Here is a 22,855-nt window from a genome sequence, read left to right on the forward strand (position 1 = left end):
AATCTGGTGACTTTTGGATGAAATTAGTGACCAATTTATTTATGTCCTATTAATTACTATTGATTTTTGTGATCTCTTACTCTTCAATTTAGGAAGAGAATTAAAAGTTACTTTAGTAATTTAGTCCACACTAGACTATTTTTATTCCAGGATAAATCCTGCTCTCAAAAAGAATATTGGTATTAACAAATCAATACCAATTAAAACTGGCATTTCCCAAATTATGTATACCTTATTAAAAGAAGTAGCTAAGAAACATGAAATTTCTTTGTCTTTCATATTGTGGAAATGCCTATAGCAAAAACTGCTTAAAGTTAAGCACATCATATGTAACTAAAACTATTTTTCTCTCCAAGTACTTTCTCTGCTCCCAGTGGAAAATTTCTCACTTTCTATGTGTATTGTTTTGTGTTCTTGTGGGAGCATGGTTTGTGATGACGAGAAAAGAAATTTTCCATTTGGAATCTACTGTAATACTGCCAATTAATTTTATTTTATCCTGGGATAATATAGAGTGTGGATAAACATAATATAATCTGTACTGGCCTTCTTCTTATAGTTCAGACTCCATGTTTGAACAGCTTTGATGTTTTTAGTTTTGATTTTTTTCTTCATTTCTTTTTTTTTAATTTGAATTATGAAAGATTCAAAGTTTAATGTTGCATCCTAATTGTGAAATCTGTGCTTTTGGACCAGACCAGATTCCTTTGGAATCATTACCTCATCTCTGATTGGGAAGAATAAGCTAGCATCACACTCTACCTGTCCCCGGCAAGTCTGAAAGTAATCCATTATCAAAAAAGGGAAAATAAAGACACTACAATTTATTTTCATATTTATCCATGATATGTGGTTTCTTTCACTTTCTTTTTAATAGCCTTGCAAGGTGTTGCTATTGTTGGTATTTTTCAGGAAACTGAGGCTTGTTGGCAAGTGACATGGCCAGAACTTGAAAGTTATTTTAAATCCAAAGCCAATGTTCTTTGTATTACATCATAGCTACATTAGATCCTTTTCCACTGGGATAACAGGACATGCCTAATTTGCATTTTTAATGAATAAATATATTGGTGGAGTCTCCCCCGAAAGATAATCTTAAAAACTATCAACTAATTTTAAAGATTGTTGTTTATATTCACACAAACACAAATGTGGTACATTTGGACTCTGACATTTCTTAAAGGATAAGGACTTGTCCCCAAGTCAGCCTTCTGTGCTGGTAGGAAAACATTTTGCGTTTGTTCAGGAAAGCTCTTTTTCTTTTTAACTAGAAAGGGTTGCCAGATTTCAAATGATATATGTAATAGAATAACAGATTTATAAAGGATGATTAAGGCAGTGGAAGGGGACAGAAATTGTTGGTCAGATAAAAATTTTATTTTAGGATTGTATTTCTCTTGTTTTCTCCTTTGTTCTTCTCAAGTTCATTCTGCTGCTGTTTTTTTTCCCCTTCCTTTCTTTCCTCCCCTGCCCTCACCTCCCTTCCTCCATCCCTCTCTTCCTTATTTGAAAGGCAGAATGCCACAGAGAGAGATCTGTCTGCTGGTTCACTTCCCAAATGGCCACAGTAGCTAGGTTGAAGCCAGGAGCAAAGGCAGAGCACCTGGGACTTGAGCAGGCGCTTGGAAACAGGGTGCCAGTGCCTAAAGGGACAGCTTAACCCACTGTGCCACAATGCCGCACCCCCCCTTTTTTTTGACAGGCTGAGTTAGACAGTGAGAGAGAGAGAGAGAGACAGAAAGGTCTTCCTTCCGTTGGTTCACTCCCCAAATGGCCGCTGTGGCCGGTGTTTTGCGCCAGACCGAAGCCAGGAGCCAGGTGCTTCTTCCTGGTCTCCCATGCGGGTGCAGGGCCCAAGCACTTGAGCCATCCTTCACTGCCTTCCCAGGCCACAGCAGAGAGCTGGACTGGAAGAGGAGCAACCGGGACAGAATCCAGTGCCTCAAACAGGACTAGAACCCTGGGTACCGGCGCTGCAGGTGGAGGATTAGCCAAGTGAGCCGCAGCGCCGGCCCCCTTTTTTATTTTTATTTACTTTAAAACATTTTTTTTAATTTACTTTTTTAAATTTACTTTTACAATTGAAGTTAGAAGTTTCTGGGAAGGACAGAGAAGAAAAAGCAAGACATTTAGATAATCTAAAATGTGAAAGTTTATATTCAACTAATGAATTTAAAGTATCCAAGAATCTTTATCAAATTCCAAAGGAGACTGTAGAGAACACAAAACTTTAGAAAATAAACATTGAATTTAAAATTAAGTGTAGGTTCTAAAATTTTATGATGTTTATAAATTTTCATTGTCCTTGTCAGATTATAACAGTTTCCACTGTACATGGGTATGCTAGTGTCAAAATCAGTCACCCAGCTAGTATCTTTTGAATTTACTGCGTGTTCCACTAGCTTTTGTGTAAGGAGACTGACTGACTTTTCAGCTCGTAGAGGCTGAAAAATCAATTAAAACACACCCAGCCCTCAGGCTGGTGCCGCGGCTCACACACAGCCCTTTATAGTAATCTTAAAATTTAAACATATAGGCTGGCCCCGTGGCTAAATAGGCTAATCCTCTGCCTGCGGCGCCGGCACATTGGGTTCTAGTCCTGGTCGGGGCGCTGGATTCTGTCCCGGTTGCCCCTCTTCCAGGCCAGCTCTCTGCTGTGGCCCGAGAGTGCAGTGGAGGATGGCCCAAGTTCTTCGACCCTGCACCCGCCTGGGAGACCAGGAGAAGCACCTGGCTCCTGGCTTTGGATTAGCACGGTGCACCAGCTGCAGCGCACCGGCTGCAGTGGCCATTGGAGGGTGAACCAACGGCAAAGGAAGACCTTTCTCTCTCTCTCTCACTGTCCACTCTGCCTGTCAAGAAAAAAAAATTTATTTTTTATTTTTTATTTTTTATTTTTTTATTTTTTTTGACAGGCAGAGTGGACAGTGAGAGAGAGAGAGACAGAGAGGAAGGTCTTCCTTTGCCGTTGGTTCACCCTCCAATGGCCGCCACGGCCGGCGCAGTGCGGCCAGCGCACCGCGCTGATCCGATGGCAGGAGCCAGGAGCCAGGTGCTTTTCCTGGTCTCCCATGGGGTGCAGGGCCCAAGCACCTGGGCCATCCTCCACTGCACTCCCGGGCCACAGCAGAGGGCTGGCCTGGAAGAGGGGCAACCGGGACAGAATCCGGCGCCCCAACCAGGGCTAGAACCCGGTGTGCCGGCGCCTCTAGGCGGAGGATTAGCCTAGTGAGCCGCGGCGCCGGCTAAGAAAAAAAAATTTAAACGCATATATATGTGTATATAAATTATGTATATGCTGTACACATATGTGTGTGTGTGTAAATATCACAGCATTGTTGCCATCTGAAACTGAAAAAGTAACCCTCGATTTCATAAAATAGAAATGATCATATCCTTAGAAATTGGTCCTGGGCCTGCGCCACGGCTCACTAGGCTAATCCTCCACCTGCATCGCCGGCACCCCAGGTTCTAGTCCTGATTGGGGTGCCGGATTCTGTCCCGGTTACTCCTCTTCCAACCCAGCTCTCTGCTGTGGCCCAGGAAGGCAGTGGAAGATGGCCCAAGTGCTTGGGCCCTGCACCCGCATGGGAGACCAGGAGGAAGCACCTGGCTCCTGGCTTCAGATCGGCGCAGTGCGCAGGCGGTAGTGACCATTTGGGGAGTGAACCAACGGAAGGAAGACCTTTCTCTTTCTCTCTCTCTCTCTCACTCTCACTCTCTCTCACTGTCTAACTCTGCCTGTCAAAAAAAAAAAAAGAAAGAAAGAAAAGAAAAGAAATTGGTCCTGGACTAATTTCAGATGCTACCGCTGAGACTGTTGTTATGTCAAGACTGATTATTTAATTTAAGGTTTGTATTGGAGACAGTAACAGTTGCTGCCACTCTTATTGGTCAAGTGATATAAAACATACAATTTAATAGGCAAACTTAATGTCTCCTACTTTGGATACATTAAGACCTTCTGGAAATTAGCACATAGAGCAGAATGGTTTTGTTTTGCCTTTTTTTTTTTTTTTGAGATTATTTTAAATGTAGGGACAAGTCCAGCAAATCTTTAGCTAGTTATGAAAAGCAATACTTAGTTTTGTTACATAATTGACTCAAAATACTTGTAATGAATCCAAAGGAGTGGAAAATACTTTCCATGGAATAATTCATCCTAGAAAAGTGAAATAGAAAATTTCTGTTCAAAATTTTAAAGAAATCTACCAGAAGAACTTCTCTATCAGTGTGAAAAGTCTATGCTTATATCTTTTTGTTTCTTTTTCTTTTCCTGAGGTACTATTTATTGGTGCTTATTGGTGCTTTTACCCATACAGTCTCTTAGAATGCCAAAACAAAACGAAACAAAACAAAAGGCTGACTTAGTTTCAGATTTCAAGAAGATAAACATTTCAGTTAATTTAGATATGACTTGAAACTGACATTTTTCATGGAAAGTATGATGGTAACTTTAGTAGCATAAATAGCACTGTAATTTATCCTTATCTGTAATTATTTCTTAAGCATCTAGATTGAATTTTAAAGAATTTTTGTGTATTTGTAAACCAAGTAGATCATATGAATACCAAAAATAATTTTCATCAAACTGTCTTATTTGTTTTAGGTTTCAGATTATCTTGAAGTAATCAAGGAACCAATGGATTTATCAACAGTAATAACTAAAATTGATAAACATAATTACCTGACTGCTAAGGATTTCCTGCAAGATATTGACCTCATCTGTAGCAATGCTTTAGAATACAATCCTGATAAGGACCCAGGAGGTAAGGGCACACGTGTCAAACTCACTCTGATAATCAATCCGTGAGAAATTTATTAACAGCTTAAATACTAAATTATGCCTATGTTGTGCATAGATCACTTTATGACCTTTTCTTATGTTTAGAAATTTCTTCATGAGGAGCTAATAATCTACTTGTTAAAACTGTTAAATCAGAAGATTTTATAGCTGTAGGCATTATGCTCAGAGTTCAGTTTCTTCATCTACCATTCACTTTTTATATTTATAAATTTTTATTTACTTGATAGGCAGAGAGACACACAGAGAGGAACAGAGACAGACAGACAAAAAACCCTCCATCCTCTGTTTCACTTCTTAAATGCTCTCAACACCTAGGCTGTGCCAGACTGAAACCAGGGGCTTGGAACCAGTCTAGTTCTCCCATGTGGGTGGCAGGGTCACAAATTTTTGAGCCATTATGCGGTGCCTCCCAAAGTGCACATTGGCAGAAGCTAGACTCAAGTGGGACTTGAACCCAGGCACCCTAACATGGGATGCAGGCATCCTGAGTGGCATCTTAACTGCTGCACTAAACACCTGTCCCCCAACCTTTTATGTTTATGTTCAGATTGATAGAAAACTGAGTAACTAAGAATTTAATATAAGTCTTATTTGTTTAATCAACATCAGCAGTGCTGGTGAACACTGGGAATTTGGGAGTTGAAATTCCCATGGAGACCTGTGATAGGGTAGCTTTACATATTGAAAGACTAGCTTAAGAATATTTTATGTTATTTCATTGTTTTCCTATACTGAAATCTGTAGTCCCAACTCTTGTTATTGCCCTGCATTGAAGACCACTGGGGACATATTGATAGTTGAACAAGGTGAGTTTATTGATCTATTGTGATGAGGAAGAATGTACACATCATGAGGAACTGTGTGGGGTTTGGGCTTGTGTGAAGTGATCTTGAGGAGAGTGGGAGGAAGTGGGGCTGTGCAGTGGGTGGGTGCTGTAAGGAGCTGGGGGTGATTTAGAATTAGCTATTTTAAGAACCCAGAAGGCAGTGGAATTGGAGCAAGGTTAAAGTTGTGAGTAGTAAAGAAGGCATGCTTGGTTATTTTTATGGGTAGGACAATGTTCATGTTTTTGTCTGTGTTTAGCTATGATTACAGAGTGGCCTTGTTTTTATTTTAACCCGTCCTAGTCGCTGAGTGGGCTTGTCTGATGCTGGTATTCTATGAAATTATGTTTAGCAGGTATATTCCTAGGTCTAGCTGTTAGTGCCAGGCCACTTGCAGCTGTCAGCAGTCGCTGGTAGTATTTTAAGACACAAAAAACTGTTGATACTGTGCAGTTTGTGATGAGAAAGTGAGCTTTGTATTTACATCCTGGCATTATTTCCAGTTCTTTAATTTTAATCAGTTTAAGTCCTCTAAATTTTAGTTTCCTCAGCTCTAAAGTAGGGATAATAATAGCACTCATTAACTAGGGTGGTCGTTAAGATGAAGTGAGAAAGTATATTAGTTGAGCTTTACAAAATTGCCATTTTTATACATTCAACCTAAATACGTAAAGCACTTAGTGAAGAGCCTGGGACATAGTGAATATTCCATACAGGTCAACTAATGTTTCTTGTATTCTTGTTAGCATCATTATTTAAGTTGTGCTATAATTCTTCATAAATTGGTTCATTGGGTACCTGCATATTTGCTCTAGAAAGACCCTCTATATTTTGTGATTATTACACTCCCTGGACCACATTTTGAAATCAGTCCTATCTCGGAACTGGTAGTGAAAATGAATTTGAGTGCTTAAGAGAAAAACAGTTGAGACGGTCTCAATACAGATTTTCCCCCTAAGTAATTAATTATAACCATTTTGATATTAATATGACTTTTAAGAAGCAATGGTTTCTGGTACAAAATGACCTTATACTATAGATTGCATTTGTATAAATGCATATAGCTCTATTTCATAGCTGCAGTTGACCTGGCACACTTGTAACTTTACCCCCTTCACTCCTTCAGTTACAAAAAGTGAGATAATTGAAATGCTTCATTTTGACTATGTTCATATTTTTTCATATATTTAGTCAAGAGGCCTGTTTTTTCTTAACAACAGAACCACTTGTTATGTACAAGAAAAATAACCTCAGGGTCTGTTGTGTAGCAAGTGGAAATTACATGAATGTTGTATTACTTTTACAAGCTCCCGTGAGTATTTGAAAGCTTACAGTGTTCTGTTTTGCAGAACACTGGGCCATTTGGGAAAAAAAACCTAGTATAGATGTAGAAGACACAAACTATCATTTTGAAAGCTATGCGAGTCAAGATGGCAGAGTAGGGAGGGAGCTTGTTGCTCTACTCTAGGGGAAGATAGTTTTAAAAAAAAGTAGAGAGAGTACAGTCTTAGGGAAGCGTTAGGGAAAAAATGGTTGAGGAAATTCCACGCAAATTAGAGGGACACTGTGCACCTGCAGGGAGAGTGTAGACACACACAACTCGGGACCCCAGCAGCCGAGAGCCTCAGCACCAGCTTTGGAGTGAGGTGAGACGAGCCTATAGGAGCCCAAGCCACTGGCAGTAAAGCTGCAAGAAGAGCCTGGTGTGAGTTGGCTTGGAGCCCTGTGGGGGGATAGGTACCTACCAACCTAGAGGGCAAAGAGGGGATGCACTGGCATCCTGTAACTAGCCGAGAGAGGGCGGGCACCATTTGGGACATATGCAGCAGCTGTGCCAGCTCCTGTCTGTGTACCTAGCAACCAGCCTAGAGGAGACACCTGAGTCTGGTTGGGAGAATTGACAGGGGGCTGGGAGCTCATGACAGTGGGAATCTTGAGTGCCAGGATTATGAAAACACTGTGGCTCTGTGGGAGAGTGCAGGGTGTGGTTAGGACTTTGAGCAATCACTGTGGGTGCTCCCCGATTCCCTGGAGAGGGCCATTGCTGCAGGATCCATGTTCGCACGAAGAACTGCGTGGATTCTTTGTGTAGTTCTTGTGGCAGCGTGGATGAAAATTGTACCCACTGGGGCTAGTGCCCAGGCATTGTTCTCCTTTGAGGAGAGGAGGTGAGTCTGAAACTATGCCAGCAGAACTGAACAGACCTCCCTCTGATTACAACTTGACACCAACTTGGGTGTCACTTTAGATATTCCCTTCACACTGGAGAACTGAACAGAGCTCCTTGATCACACCCAGCACACAGCTCTGGGTATTCCCTGAAAGAGCAGACAATCATTAAGCCACAGAGACATAGTTCAAAGATAAAAGCCATCACAGGGGGAAAAAAACAAGTATCTCCTCAAATGACAAATAATAAATGCAGCAATTCAAGAAACAAAAATAAGGAAGACAGGGTCCAGCGCTGTGGGCTGTGGTGTAGTGGGTAAGGCTGCCAGCATCCCATATGGGTGCCAACATCCCATATGGGTGCCAGTTTGAGACCCGGCTGCTCCACTTCCCATCCAGCTCTCTGCTATGGCCTGGGAAAGCAGTGGAAGATGGCCCAAGTCATTGGACCCCTGCACCCACATGGGAGACCCAGAAGAAGTTCCTGGCTCTTGGCTTTGGATTGGTGCAGCTCCAGCCATTGCAGCCAATTGGGGAATGAACCTCTGGATAGAAGACTTCTCTCTCTCTCTCTCTCCCTGTGCCTCTCCTTCTCTCTCTCTGTAACTCTGGCTTTCAAATAAATAAATAAATCTTAAAAAAATAACATTTGGAGAGACAAATTAAAAAGAATAAGGAAGACAACATAATGCCCCCCAAATAACATAACACTTAAATACTAGTATGTGAAGATGAAGAGATTGAATAAATGCCAGAAATGGAATTCAAAAAATTGATCATAGGATTACTCAGAAGTAATCAGAAGTAAATTCATGAACTAAAGAAATCAGTTCATGACATTAATGAAAATTTTTCCTATGAAATTGAGATTTTTAAAGATAAATCAAAAAGAAATACTGGAAAGGAAGAATTCATTAAGACAAAAAAATATGGTGGAAAGTCTTAAGAACAGACTCAGTGAGGCAGAAGAAAGAATATCTGATTTAGAACACAAATCTCTGGAAATTTTACAGTCAGACAAAAAAAAAAAAAAGAAGAAATAACACTAAAAATCAGTGTCAGAGCAGAGATTTATGGGATACTATCAAATGACCCAATATAGGGTCTTAGGAGTTCCTGAAGACATGGAAAGAGAGAATGTATTAGAAGGCCTTTTTAGTGAAATAATTACAGAAAACTTACCCACTTGGAGAAAGAAAGGGATGTCCAAGTAAAGGAAGCACTCAGAATTCCTAATAGACATGACCAAAAAAGATCTTCACCACAACACATTGTAGTCAAGCTTTCTACAGTAAAACAAAGAAAAGATTCTAAAATGTACATGAGAGAAACACCAGATTACTTTCAGATGATCTCCAATTAGACTCACAGCTGACTTATCAGAAAACTTACAGGCTAGGAGAGAATGGTGAGATATATTCCAAGTCTTAAGAGAAAAAAAACTGTCAACCCAGAATACTGTACCCTGCAAAGCTGTCATTTAGGAATGAAAGTGAAATAAAGACCTTCCATAACAAAAATTAAAGTATTTGTCACCACTCGTCCAGCAATTCAAAAGATGCTTAAAGATGTGCTACACACAGCAACACAGAAGCATGATCATCACTACGAGAGAAAGTGAAGATAGAAAATCTCCTAGTAGAAATAGAAAGGAAATTCAAAGTAAACAATAGGAATATTTATGGAAAAATGGCTGGGCACTATCATTACTTATCAGTAATCACCTTGAAAATAAATGGCCTCAACTATCCATTTAAAAGATACAGACTGACTGAATGGATTAAAAAACAAAACCCATCTATTTGCTGCATACAAGAAACACATCTCACCAACAAAGGTACATATAGACTGAAAGTGAAAGGATGGAAAAAGATATTCCATGCTAACAGGAACCAAAAAAAGAGCTGGTGTGGCCATCCTGATATCAGACAAAATAGACTTTAACACAAAAATTGTTAAAAGAGACAAAGAAGGGCACTATGTAACATTGAAGGAATCAATTCAACAGGAAGATATAACTATTATGAATGTATATGCACCTAATTACAGGGCACCTGGCTATCTAAAAGAAAGGTTAATGGATCTAAAGGGAGACATAGACTCCAATACCATGGTATTTAGGGACTTCAGTACTTTACATTCAGCATTGGACAGATCAACCAGACAGAAAATCAGCAAGGGAACAGCAAGAGTTAATCGACACTATGAACCAAATTGACCTAGCAGATATCTACAGAACTTTTCATCCTACAGACACAGAATACACATTTTTCTCACCAGTGCATAGAGCTTTCTCTAGGATAGACCACATGCTAGGCAACTCTCAGCAAATTTTAAAAAATTGAAATCATACCATGCTTCTTCTCTGACCCCAATGGAATGAAGCTAGAAATCAACAACTCAAGAAAACTCTAAATATATGTAAACACATGGATACTGCTCCTGAATGAACAGGGGTTCTTTGAAGAAATCAAAAGAGAAATCAAAAAAATTCTTTAAGTGAATGAAGATGACAGTACAACATATCAAAACTTATGGGATACAGTAAAAGCATTGTTAAGAGGAAATTTTATAGCAGTTGGTGCCTACATCATGAAATTGGAAAGGCACCCAGTAAATAAGATACCAGTGCATCTCAAGGACCTGGAAAAACAACAGAAAACCAAACCCAAAACTAGTAGGAGAAAAGAAATAATTAAAATCAGAGAAGTAATAAACAAAACAAAAAAAATGGAAAACGTCAGCAAAACAAAAAGCTGATTTTTTTGAAAAAAAAAAAAAAAATTGACACACCATTGGCCCAACCCACTCAGGAAAGTGAAGAGACAGCCAACAGAATGGGATCAATTATTTACAAAGTGTGCAACTGATAAAAGATTAATGCCAGGATATATAAAGAGAAACTCATCAACAACAAGAAAAACAATCCAGGTAAGAAATGGGCAACGGACTTAAACAGGCATTTTTTAGAAGCAGAAATCCAAATTGCCAACAGACACATGGAAAAAATGCTCAGGATCATTAGCTATCAGGGAAATGCAAATCAAAACCACAGTGAGGTTTCATTTCACCCCCATTAGAATGGCTTTCATACAGAAAACAACAAATTCTGGCAAGAATGTGGAGAAAACAGTGCCCTAATCCACTGTTGGTAGAAATGTAAACTGGTACAGCCACTAAAGAAAATATGGAGATACCTCAGAGATCTGAATATAGACCTACCATGTGACCCAACCATCCCACTCCTGGGAATTTACCCAAGGGAAATGAAATCAGCATATGATAGAGTTATCTACACCCTCATGTTTATTGTAGCTCAATTCACAATAGCTAAGATATGGAATCAGCCTAAATGCCCATCAATTGAAGACTGGATAAAGAAATTATGGGATATGTACACCATGGAATACTACACAGCAGTAAAAAAAATCCTGTCATTTGCAACAAAATGGATGAAACTGCAGAACATCGTACTTAGTGAAATAAGCCAGTCCAAAGGGACAAATACCATAAGTTCTCCCTGATCTGTGATAACTAGTAGAGCACCTAAAAAGTAATCTATAGAAGTGAAATTAACACTTTAAGATGCAATGACTGAACAGCCCTTGTCTCAACTGTTGAGCAGTTTTTTAATACTATTTGTTGAACTCTTTACATAGTATAGAGTTAATCGTATGTGTATAAAGTTAATTGAAAATAGATCTTAGTAAAAAATAAGAATGGGAATAGGAGAGGGAGAAGGAAGAGGGGTGGGAGTATGGCTGTAAGTGCAGGTACGGTATGTTCCTAAAGTTATATTTATGAAAAGCATGAAGTTTGTATTCCTTAAATAAAATGTTTCTGTGGGGAAAAAAATCAAAGCAGTATCAGCTCCTTTAAAAAAAAATAAATAAAGCTGTGTGTGCCGCTTCAGTGTTTATCCAGATTCTCTCCCTTGAGAATGATGTGGACAGAAAATAAATATGGGCTTATTAGAGATTTAGGTTCTTTTTTTTTTTTTTGACAGGCAGAGTTAGTGAGAGAGACAGAGAGACAGAGAGAAAGGTCTTCCTTTTTTTTCCGTTGGTTCACCCCCCAAATGGCTGCTACGGCTGGCACGCTGCACCAATCCGAATCCAGAAGCCAGATGCTTCCTCCTGGTCTCCCATGGGGGTGCAGGGCCCAAGCACTTGGGCCATCCTCCACTGCCTTCCTGGGCCACAGCAGAGAGCTGGACTGGAAGAGGAGCAACTGGAACAGAATCAGGTGCCCCAGCCAGGACTAGAACCCGGGGTGCTGGTGCCACAGGCAGAGGATTAGGTTCTAAATGTTATCAGTATCAGATATTGTAGCCTGATTGATACCGCATAGCTCTCTGATATATTATGTGCTATCCATTCTGGTCTCGTAGTGCTTCTATCCCCTACCCACAGTGCTCATTTATACACATACCATGGTTTGACTGATTTTGCTGGCATCTCAGCCCTGAACTCTTAGATTTCTCAGACTCTTGTATTTTGTACTAATTACGTAGAAATAAAGCACCAGGTTCCTCATAGCTTTTGGAGTCCCCCCTGGTCTGGTCTTAATATATTTTTAGATTTATTTGCCATAGTTACATTTCTTGAACCATATGCTTCAACAAAACTCACTCATATTTCTGTTACTGTTTCGTGTGTGTCATGTGATAACTACTAAACTAGGTTCTTAGAATGCAAAGATGACTGTGACAGCCCTTGCCTCTTGAGACGCAGATATAATACATATCTGTATTATGATCTTGCAGTAGTACATAGTACTGTGTGCAGGCCACCTGTACGTAACTGAATTATTTTGCTAGGGTTGTCATAATGAAATATGACAGACTGGGTGACTTTAACAAGAGAAACTGTTTTTTTTTGCAATCCTAGGGGCTATTATTGAGGATGAAGGTCTCAGCAAGTTTGTTTTCCTGAAACCTGACTTCTGAGCTTACAGATGGCCCTTTGTCTTCACAGAGCCTTTGTGCTCGTGCATCCCTGGTGTCACTTGGTGTGTCCAGGTTTCCTCTATTTATGAGAACATTGTTTAGATTGGATTAGGCCTAACCATATGACCTCATTTTACCTTCATAATCTTTTTAAAGACTCTGTCTGAAAATACAATTATTACGGGGGTACTAGGCATTTGGAATTCAACATAAGTATTTTTAGAGTAAGCAATTTAGTACAACAGTTATGTACAACATAGTCCCCGCAGTCTAGACAAATACACTTATCTAATTATTGGCCATTTTTAAAAAGATTGACAGCATAGAGTTGGCAGTAATAAATAATGTCTTTTTTTTAAGATTTATTTATTTATTGGAAGGGTTGAGTTACAGAGAGGGTGAGACAGAGACAGAGAGTAATATCTTCCATCTGCTGTTCATTCCCCAGATAGCCACAGTGGTTGGAGCTGGGCCAGTCGAAAGCCAGAAGCCAGGAGCTTCTTCTGAGTCTCCCATGTGGGTGCAGGGGCTCAAGCACTTGGACTATCTTCTGTTGTTTTCCCAGGCTATTAGCAGGGAGCTGGGTTGGAAGTGGAATAGCCAGGATTCAAACCAGCACCCATTTGGGATGCCAGTGCCACAGGCAGCAGCTTTACCCGCTACACCATGATGCCATCCCCAACAATGTCTTCATGGGGTAGCAGGTAATTAAAATGCTGTCATAAGATCTGTATCAGAAATATGTACATAGGATATATTAGTCAGATTTTCATCACTATAACAAATACCTGAGAGAAACTTACTTAGAAAGGAAGAAAGATTATTTTGGTTTATGGTGGCTCCATTAGTCTGGTGTCTGAAGAGGGTGGCAAAATGCATGTGGAAGGAGAGTTACATGGTGAGCCAGGAAGCAGAGAGAGCAGCTAGACAGAACTCAGCCTTCATCAACAACCCTCTGGTGGGAGCTGCCTTTCAAGGCCATGCCCGAGTGACCTAAAACCTCTCCTTGGGCCTAAATCCTTGACACCATGACTAGTCACGTCTCCACCCTTAATCCACTAACCACTAGCATAAGACTTTAGGAACCAAGGCTCTAATACACAGGCATTTGGGGGACATCCAAACTCTTAGCTCAATCACTGCATAGGGTCAGTAGAGCACAGAGATGAGCAAAGCGGGAAGGTTGAGAGAAGTAACGTACAAGAGTGCACTGGAGAATAGAGGGCCTCTGTGGAGGAGTAGCAGGAAGTTCTCCACTCACCGACTCACCAGTTAGTGACCACCCATTCATTAAATATTCTCTACATATAAATGATGTTCGGGGTTAGGAATACGCAGATAAGTAATACAGAGCCCTGGCCTTTTAGTATCAGTTTGGAGGTAGAAGTTAAAGGAGTGGTGAGATGGAGGTTAAGTCCAAATATTACCATTTTAGTACCTTTGTTAAACATATTGACTCTACTGTGAGTTTATACTTATTTTCTTCTTAAATCAGTTTTTAAAAAGATTTATTTATGGGGCTGCCATCCCATGTGGGCACCAGTTCATGTCCAGGCTACTCCACTTCTGATCCAGCTCTCTGCTATGGTCTGGGAAAGCAGTAGAAGATGGCCCAAGTCCTTGGAGCCCTGCACCCTCTTGGGAAGACCCAGAGGAAGCTCCTGGCTTCACATCAGCCTAGCTTTAACTATCGCGGCCAATTGTGGAGTAAACCAGCAGATGGAAGAACTCTCTCTCTCTCTCTCTCTCTCTCTCTCCTTCTCTCTCTGTGTAACTCTTTCAGAATGACAGAGAGAGATGTTCCATCTGCTGGTTTACTCTCCAAATGACAACAATGACCAGGACTGGACCAGGTGAAAATCAGGAGCCTGGAACTCCATTTGGGTCTCCTTCAGGGGTGACAGGTGTCCAAGTACTTGGGCCATCCTCTGCTGCCTTCCCAGGTGCATTAGCAGGGTCCTGGATTGGAAGTGGAGCAGCTGGAACTTGACATTGCAGGCAGTGGCTTAACCCACTGTGCCACCATTTAAATTCCTTAAATCAGGTTTGTTTTTTCTTTTTTCTTTTCTTTTTTTTTTTTTTTTTGAGGTATATGTTTTATATACAAGAAAATACACCTTTAAAAAAGTGCATAGTATTTTGTTTTTGTTTTTAAATAAACATGCATTTTATTTGTTTACTTGAGAGACAGAGGAAGACAGAGAGAGAGCTCCTGCCAGCTGTTCTCTCCCCAAATGCCCACAAGGGCCAGAGCTGAGCCCTGGGAACACCATACAGGTCTCTCCTGTGGCTTGCAGGAGTCCAGCCACTTCAGCAACCACTGACTGCTTCTCAGATGGTGCCTCAGCAGAGAGCAGGAATCAGGAGTGGTGCCAAGACTTGAACCCAGGCATTCCAGCACGGGCTGTGGACGTCACAGCAGTGTCTTAATTGCTGTGCTAAATGTCTACTCCTAAAAAATGCAGTTTTAGAAGTCACTTACGTTTTTAAAATTCCATTTATCTTTCACAGAACATTAAGTGCTAAGTTTGTGAAAGCTTTTCTGATTTCCTTCCAGTTATAAATAATCCCTTCATATCTGAATTGCATAGCATATAATCTTTCTGAGATACTCCTTTTTTGGTTATTTTTTACCTGAAGTAACTTTTTTTTTGTATATCCTTATCTCTTATTTTGAACTTTGAACTCTTTTAAGAGCAGGATCTTTGTAGGCATCTTGTAAGAAGTGTGTTCTTAGAAAATGTGACCAATGCATAAATTTTACCAGTTTTTCTCTTGTTACAAGTAACTCAAAAAGTCTGAGATTAGCTAGAAATTATAAAATGGAAGCATAGTAACATAATGGAGATACATTAGAAATGTGCATTGTATTGCTAATGTGTAAATATGATCTGAACCCATAAATATAACACAATTTCTTAACTATGAAATAATTTGGGATAAAAAATAAAACTGATAAAAACAAACTTTAAAAAAATCATGCCATGAAAATGAGTTTTTCTTAAAAGTATTGTTGGAATAAATGCTTAGCCTAGTGGTGGAAAGCTGTGGAATCACTTAGGCTATAAACATTGCATTATCAGCTTGAAAGTCTAGCTACTTCTAAGGATGTTCATTATAATTGTTTACAGGAAAAAATGGCCTAACCATACCCGAGAGAGAGAGAGAGAGAGAGTGAGAGAGAGAGTGAGTGAGTTAGATTTGATTAAAAGAAAAAGAAAAAAACAAAAAAGCAAGACCTAAGCATATATTCACTATAAGAAACTCACTTTAAAGATACAGATATGGGGATTGGCACTGTGGGGTAGTGGGTAAAGCTGTCACCAGCAGTTCCTGCATCCCATATGGGCGCCGGTTCTAATCCTGGCTGCTCCACTTCCAATCCAGCTCTCTGCTCTGGTCTGGGAAAGCAGTAGAAGATGGCCCAAGTCCTTGGGCCCCTGCACCTATATAGGAAATTCGAAAGAAGCTCCTTACTTCTGGCTTTGGATTGGTGCAGCTCCAGCCGTTGTGACCATTTGGGAAGTGAACCAATGGATGGAAGAATTCTCTCTCTCTCTCTCTCTCTCACTTCCTCTGCCTCTCTATAACTACCTTTTAAATAAATAATAAATAAATAAAATCTCTTTAAAAATATTTTATTTATTTTTTATTTGAGAGGTAGAGTTACAGTGAGAGGGAGAGAGAGAGAGAAAGGTCTTCCTTCCACTGGTTCACTCCCCAAATGGCTGCAATGGCCAGAGCTGCACTGATCTGAAGCCAGGAGCCAGGAGCTTCTTCCCAGTCCTCCCACATGGGTGCAGGGACCCAAGTCCTTGGGCCGTCTTCCACTGCTTTGCTTTCCCAGGCCACAGCAGAGAAGTGGATTGGAAGTGGAACAGCCAGGTCTCAAACTGGCACCCATATGGGATGCCGGCGCTGCATGCAGAGGATTAACCTATTGCACCACAGTACCGGCCCCAATAAATAAATCTTTAAAAAAAAAGATAGTAATATGTTAAAAGCCTGTATTACTAATACCAAACAAAGGAAAGCTGGAATAAATATATAAATATCAGACAAAATAGGTTTTAGACCAAAGAATATTACCTGGGAAAAAGAGGGTTATTTCATAATCATCAAGCAGATGTAATAATTCTATTTTCTGTGCTTCCTAAAACAGAGTTTCTGAAGTCATGAAGCAAAAACTGATAGAACAGCAAAGAGAAAGGAACTTTTTCATTAAACTTTAAAGTTTCAGTAGCTCTCTCAATAATAGAAACCAGTACTTAGAAAATCATTAAAAATGTAAAGACTTGGACAGCTCTTATCAGCTATCTTGACCAAAGTGCCATTTATAGGACACACTATCCAGTTATAGCGTCTGTACACATTATTCCCAAATTCATTAGAATATTTGTCAAGAGGGACCATAAAACAAGTGTCAATAAACATAAAAGAATTTGAGTTTTAAAATTATTTTCTTTGATCACAATGGAATTAAAGCTGTAATCAGTAAGATAAAGCTATCTGGAAAATAAAATTGGAAATGAAATACCAACTTCTAAATAATCTTTGAGCCAAGGAAGAAATCGGAGAAGTTTATGAGCTGGATAAAATGAAAACACACTCTCATTCGTGGGATGCAACTAGAGCAGTACTGAGGGAGATGTTTTAGCACTATCTAAATTAGAAAAGAAGAACGTCTCAGATCAATGACCGTAGCTTTTACACAAAGAAAAGCAAATAAAATAAAATAAAATAATAAAGAGCCGTTCAGAAATCAGTGAGATAGAAAACAGAAAAATGCAAATAGAGAAAATCAGTTAAACCAAAAGCTGATTCTTCTAGGTCAGCAATTGATCTCTAGTTGAACTGATCAGAGTAGGGAGGGAGACATTATTATGTATTCTATAGATATTAAAGGGGCAATAAGGGAATATTATGCCAATAAATTGACAGCTTAAATTATACAAAATTTTGAAAGAAAATATCTAAGGTCGTCAAAGAAGAAATAGATAATGTGACCAGGTAATGCTTTACCTATTAAAGTGATTGAAAACTTCAGGCCCAAATGCCTTCTTTGATTAGTTTCACCAGACATTTAGGGAAGAAAAAATATCAGTTCTATACAAATCCTTCCAGAAAATTGGAGAATTCTCAAGCTTTTCTGTAAGGTCAACATTAATCTGATAGCAAAACCAGTAAAAGAAATACAAATAATTAAAACAACTATAAGTGATTATTCCTCATAAACATGAACAACATTTTATCAAATTATATGTGACAATGTGATACAAGGATACAACATGATCTAGTAGGATTTATCCCGGGAATGCAAGATTGGCTTAACATTTGGAAGCCAGTCAATGTAGTTGTGTTAACACAAAGAAAATTTTCCGATTATCTCAATAGATGCAAAAAAAATAGACAGAATCCAGCATCCATTCCTGATTAAAAAGCACCAATACACTATGAATAGAAAGGACTGTTCTCTGTCTGATGAAGGGCGTCCACAGGAAATCTAAGTATCACATCATCATCATTACACTGTGGTACTCCATTGTGAGGTGTAGGCTTTTTAACCACTGGGCTAACCACACACTTCCACACATTTTTTGGCAAAAGTATGAAGTCAGTTCATTGGTCAATGTGTGGTCTTACAGTTCTGTAACTATTGATACCAGCACACCAAGAAATGACCTTTGAAAAGGAGACACAAATTGTATCATACACCTAAATGTAAGCACTAAAATCAGTACCCAGAATAGTAAATGAAGTCTCAAAATTTAGTAAGAAAACAGGCCAAATTAAAAGATGAGTATAAGCCTTGAAGGAACTTCACTGAAGAACATAAGTGAAGGATAATAAATAAATGAAAATTATTCAGCTTCATCGATCTTCAGTGAAATAGAAATTAAAATCACAATAAGATACCCCTACCCATCTGTAAGGTTTGTTCAAAATCAAAAAGACTGACAATATCACATGTTGGCAAGAACTTGGAGAAATGGAAAGGAACTGTTGCTCTGCTTATAAGAATATAAAATGTTACAACTACTTTGGAAAACAATTTGATAGTGTGTGTTTTTTTTAAAGATTTATTTATTTACTTGAAAGAGTTATAGAAAGAGAAGGAGAGATGGAGAGAGAGAGAGAGAAAGATTTTCCCTCCACTAGTTCACTTCCTGAAGGGCCTCAATGGCAAGAATTGTGCCAGGCTGAAGCCAGGAGCTTCTTCCAGTTCTCCCAGGTGGGTTCATGGACCCAAGAACTTGGACCATCTTTCACTGCTTTCCCAGGTGCACTAGCAGAAAACTGGATTGGAAATAGAGCAACCAGGACTTGAACTGGTACCCATATGGGATCTTAGCCACTACGCCACAGCACCGGCCTCTGATAGTGTGTCGAAATGTTTAATATGCACCTATCATGTGTCCCAGCCATTCTGTTCCCAAATATTAACTAAGAAATTATATTTGTGTTTGTAGTGACTTTGTTTATAGTAACCAAAACCTGGATTTATCCCTAACATATGTCCACATGTGTATGGACAGATTGTTACATTCATAAAAAGGGTAACTAGTCAGCAGTAAAAGGAATGAAGTACTGATACATGTAACAATAGGGATGAATCTCAATAATTATACTGAGTGAATAATCCTAGATAATAAACCTAGATATTCTCCGGGCCAATGCTGTGGCGTAGTAGGGCGACATACCATATGGGGATGCCAGTTTGTGTTCCAGCTGCTCTTCTTCATATCCAACTCTCTAGTGCTAATGGCCTGGGAGAGTAGTAGAGCATGGCCCATGTGCTTGGGCCCCTGCCCTCACGTGGGAGACCCAGAAGAAGCTCCTGGTTCCTGGCTTTCGATCAATCCAGCTCTGGCCATTGTGGCCATTTGGGAAGTGAACCAGCACACAGGGTTCACTTGAGTTTCCCGAAATCCACAAGCTGTTTTTCCTCAAGAATTTTCTTACACAGAATTTCCTGAACCTGCACTGGTTTCTCCCTACTCTTTCTGTGGCTACTCCAATGCATGCTTCAAGTATCAGTGTAAGTACCTCTTTTATAGAGGCGCTTTTCCTGATTTGTCCAGTTTAAATTGGCATCCACGCCAAAGCCTTGTAGGTTTTCTTTTAGCTGTTGATTATTCAAGATTTTTTTTTTTTTAGAGAGAGGTGTTTATATATGTGTATGAGAAATTGTTTAACACAATTTTTCTATACTAGTTTGAAAAATTCCCTGAAAGTAGGGACCATGTCTGTCTTTTTTTTTTATTTTTATTTTTTGAAAAAAAAAATTTTTTTTGACAGGCAGAGTGGACAGTGAGAGAGAGAGACAGAGAGAAAGGTCTTCCTTTGCCGTTGGTTCACCCTCCAATGGCCACCGCGGCTGGCGCACTGCGCTGATCTGAAGGCAGGAGCCAGGTGCTTCTCCTGGTCTAGCATTCAGGTGCAGGGCCCAAGAACTTGGGCCATCCTCCACTGCCTTCCCGGGCCACAGCAGAGAGCTGGCCTGTAAGAGAGGCAACCGGGACAGAATCCGGCGCCCCGATCGGGTCTAGAACCCAGTGTGCCAGCGCCGCTAGGTGGAGGATTAGCCTAGTGAACCGCGGCACCAGCCGGGACCATGTCTGTCTTACCCACTGTTGCATGGCCAGCACTTGGCTTTTCCTAGTGCAGTTGGTGATTGATACTGGTTTTGTGAATATTTAGAGAACATGTCTTGGAAGGAAATGTATTACTACTGGTTGCCATTGACTATTTCATGTCTGTTTTTAAGATTTCTGCATTGAGCTATTATAACTTTATAATCTCTGGTTTTGTTTTTGTTTTTTTTTTTGCCTTTGTTAGGATAAAACAGATACTATTTTGTGATTTTGGGTTCTTATTCTTGGTACTGTTACAAAATAAGTTACCTTGTTATATTTAGTTATCTTTTAATATCTCTGGGTTGTCAGCTCTAAGGCATACTCTTTACCTTAGATTATTATTTATGAATGGAGACTCCTGGGTTAGTATTGAAGGAGAGGCTCTTCCTTTAGTATTATTTTCTTTCCTGGTTCTACCTATAATTTTTTTTTTTTATTTTTTTTTATTTTTTTGACAGGCAGAGTGGACAGTGAGAGAGAGAGACAGAGAGAAAGGTCTTCCTTTGCCGTTGGTTCACCCTCCAATGGCCGCCGCGGCCGGCGCGCTGCGGCCGGCGCACCGCGCTGATCCGATGGCAGGAGCCAGGAGTCAGGTGCTTTTCCTGGTCTCCCATGGGGTGCAGGGCCCAAGCACCTGGGCCATCCTCCACTGCACTCCCTGGCCACAGCAGAGGGCTGGCCTGGAAGAGGGGCAACCGGGACAGAATCCGGCGCCCCGACCGGGACTAGAACCCGGTGTGCCGGCGCCGCTAGGCGGAGGATTAGCCTAGTGAGCCGCGGCGCCGGCCCTGGTTCTACCTATAATTTATATACTACTTGTACTCTTAGCTTAGAAAGTCTTTCTGTATGTGTCTGTTTGATTTTTTTTTTAAATAGGTCACATTTGTTTAGGAAATAACATGTCATTTATCTTAGTTTTGGCCAATTGTAATTTATAGGAAAATTTTCCTAATTTTTAGGTTTTTTTATGACTGGCAATTTGATCTGGATATGTAGTGAATATTGATTATTTTAAAATTGTTGAAAAATCACATTTTTTATTAAAAATTTTTAAAATACGATCATATGTCTTTGAGGATGCTGGCTTGATGAGCGGGATAAGTGTGGGGGCCACATATTGAGGAGACAGAGGATGAGGGAAAGAATTGATTCAGGAGGAGTGTGCGAGGAGATGAACGTCCAGTTTTGAACATAAGTTTCGGATGACCTTTGGTCAAGTGGTAGTGTCAGATACATCATGTCCAGAGAGCTTGGGCTGAGGTAATATTCGCAGGTTGTCAACTTCAAGAAGGCATTCAGAGCTACAGGACTGGATGAGCATCTGTAAACTTAGTACTTTGAAGTTCTAAAAGTCCAGTTTCCAGACAATTATTAATTTGATTGAATAGCTTAATTTATTAATTATCTACCAATAAATGAATCTTTTCTTACCTAGAAATGCTTTTCACAATTTTATTTAAAAAGTTATGTTCTTTTCAAGATGTCTTTGTATCTCTAATAAATTTTTGCTAACTTTTTTAACAGATAAAATAATTAGGCACAGGGCTTGTACCCTGAAGGACACTGCACATGCTATAATTGCAGCTGAATTAGATCCAGAATTTAATAAACTCTGTGAAGAAATTAAGGAAGCCAGAATAAAAAGAGGTAAGTTATAGAAATAAACCTGCTACGGAAACCTCATGTGTTCATTTCAGGCCAAGAGTCATTGAATGATGTTTCTTTAGGGGTTCTGGTCTTGGGAAAATAATGTATTTTGAGGCAAAAGCTTTACTTAATGTCTAATGCTAATGTGTGTCATGCAGATTCTCGAAGATATTTCACACTTTGAGGGATTAGCCCAAAAGCAATTTATAGAAATAAAGTACTTTCTAGTGCTATTTCTTTTGTAGAAGTAAAGCTTTTTCTTTTAATATTATTCTTAAAAAAAAAAGATTTATTTTATTTATTTGAAAGTCAGAGTTACACAGAGAGGAGAGGCAGAGAGAGAGAGAGAGAGAGAGAGAGAGAGAGAAAGAGGTCTTCCATCCGATGGTTCATTCCCCAATTCGTTGCAACAGCCGGAGCTGCGCCGATCTGAAACCAGGAGCCAGGAGCTTCCTCCGGGTCTCCTATGTGGGTGCAGGGGCCCAAGGACTTGGGCCATCTTCTACTGCTTTCCCAGGCCATAGCATAGAGCTGGATCAGAAGTGGAGCAGCCGGGTCTTGAACTGGCATCCATATGGGATGCCAGTGCTTCAGAACAGGGTGTTAACCTGCTGCACCACAGCTGTGGCCCCTCTTTTAATATTTTTCTATATTCCTTTTTTTTTTTTTTTTAAAGAATGGGAACCATCAGATGGGAACTACCACAACTTCCCACCTGTGCCCTTCTTTTTTTTTTTTTTTTTTTAAGATTAATTAATTTATTTTTTAGAGAGAGGAAGAGACAGAGAAAAAGATCTTCCATCTACTTTTTTACTCCCCAAAT

General features: G+C 39.8%; 1 protein-coding gene across 6 annotated transcripts in view; it reads left to right on the forward strand.

Moving 5' to 3' along the window:
* ATAD2B (ATPase family AAA domain containing 2B) overlaps positions 1-22,855 on the forward strand; it is a 221,718-nt gene that overhangs the window by 179,051 nt on the left and 19,812 nt on the right. For all 6 annotated transcript variants that reach the window (XR_016229549.1, XR_016229550.1, XM_002710061.6 and 3 more), the window contains 2 exons: positions 4,610-4,769; positions 21,910-22,032. Coding sequence is in view for 4 of the 6 variants with exons in the window: in XM_002710061.6 (XP_002710107.1) it covers positions 4,610-4,769; positions 21,910-22,032 (283 nt within the window). In the remaining 2 variants the exon portion in view is untranslated. The remainder of the gene's footprint in view (positions 1-4,609; positions 4,770-21,909; positions 22,033-22,855) is intronic.

This window comes from Oryctolagus cuniculus, chromosome 2 (genome assembly GCF_051225735.1).
Source record: "Oryctolagus cuniculus isolate XC-2025 breed Fujian yellow rabbit chromosome 2, ASM5122573v1, whole genome shotgun sequence".
In the NCBI taxonomy this organism is placed as follows: Eukaryota; Metazoa; Chordata; class Mammalia; order Lagomorpha; family Leporidae; genus Oryctolagus; species Oryctolagus cuniculus.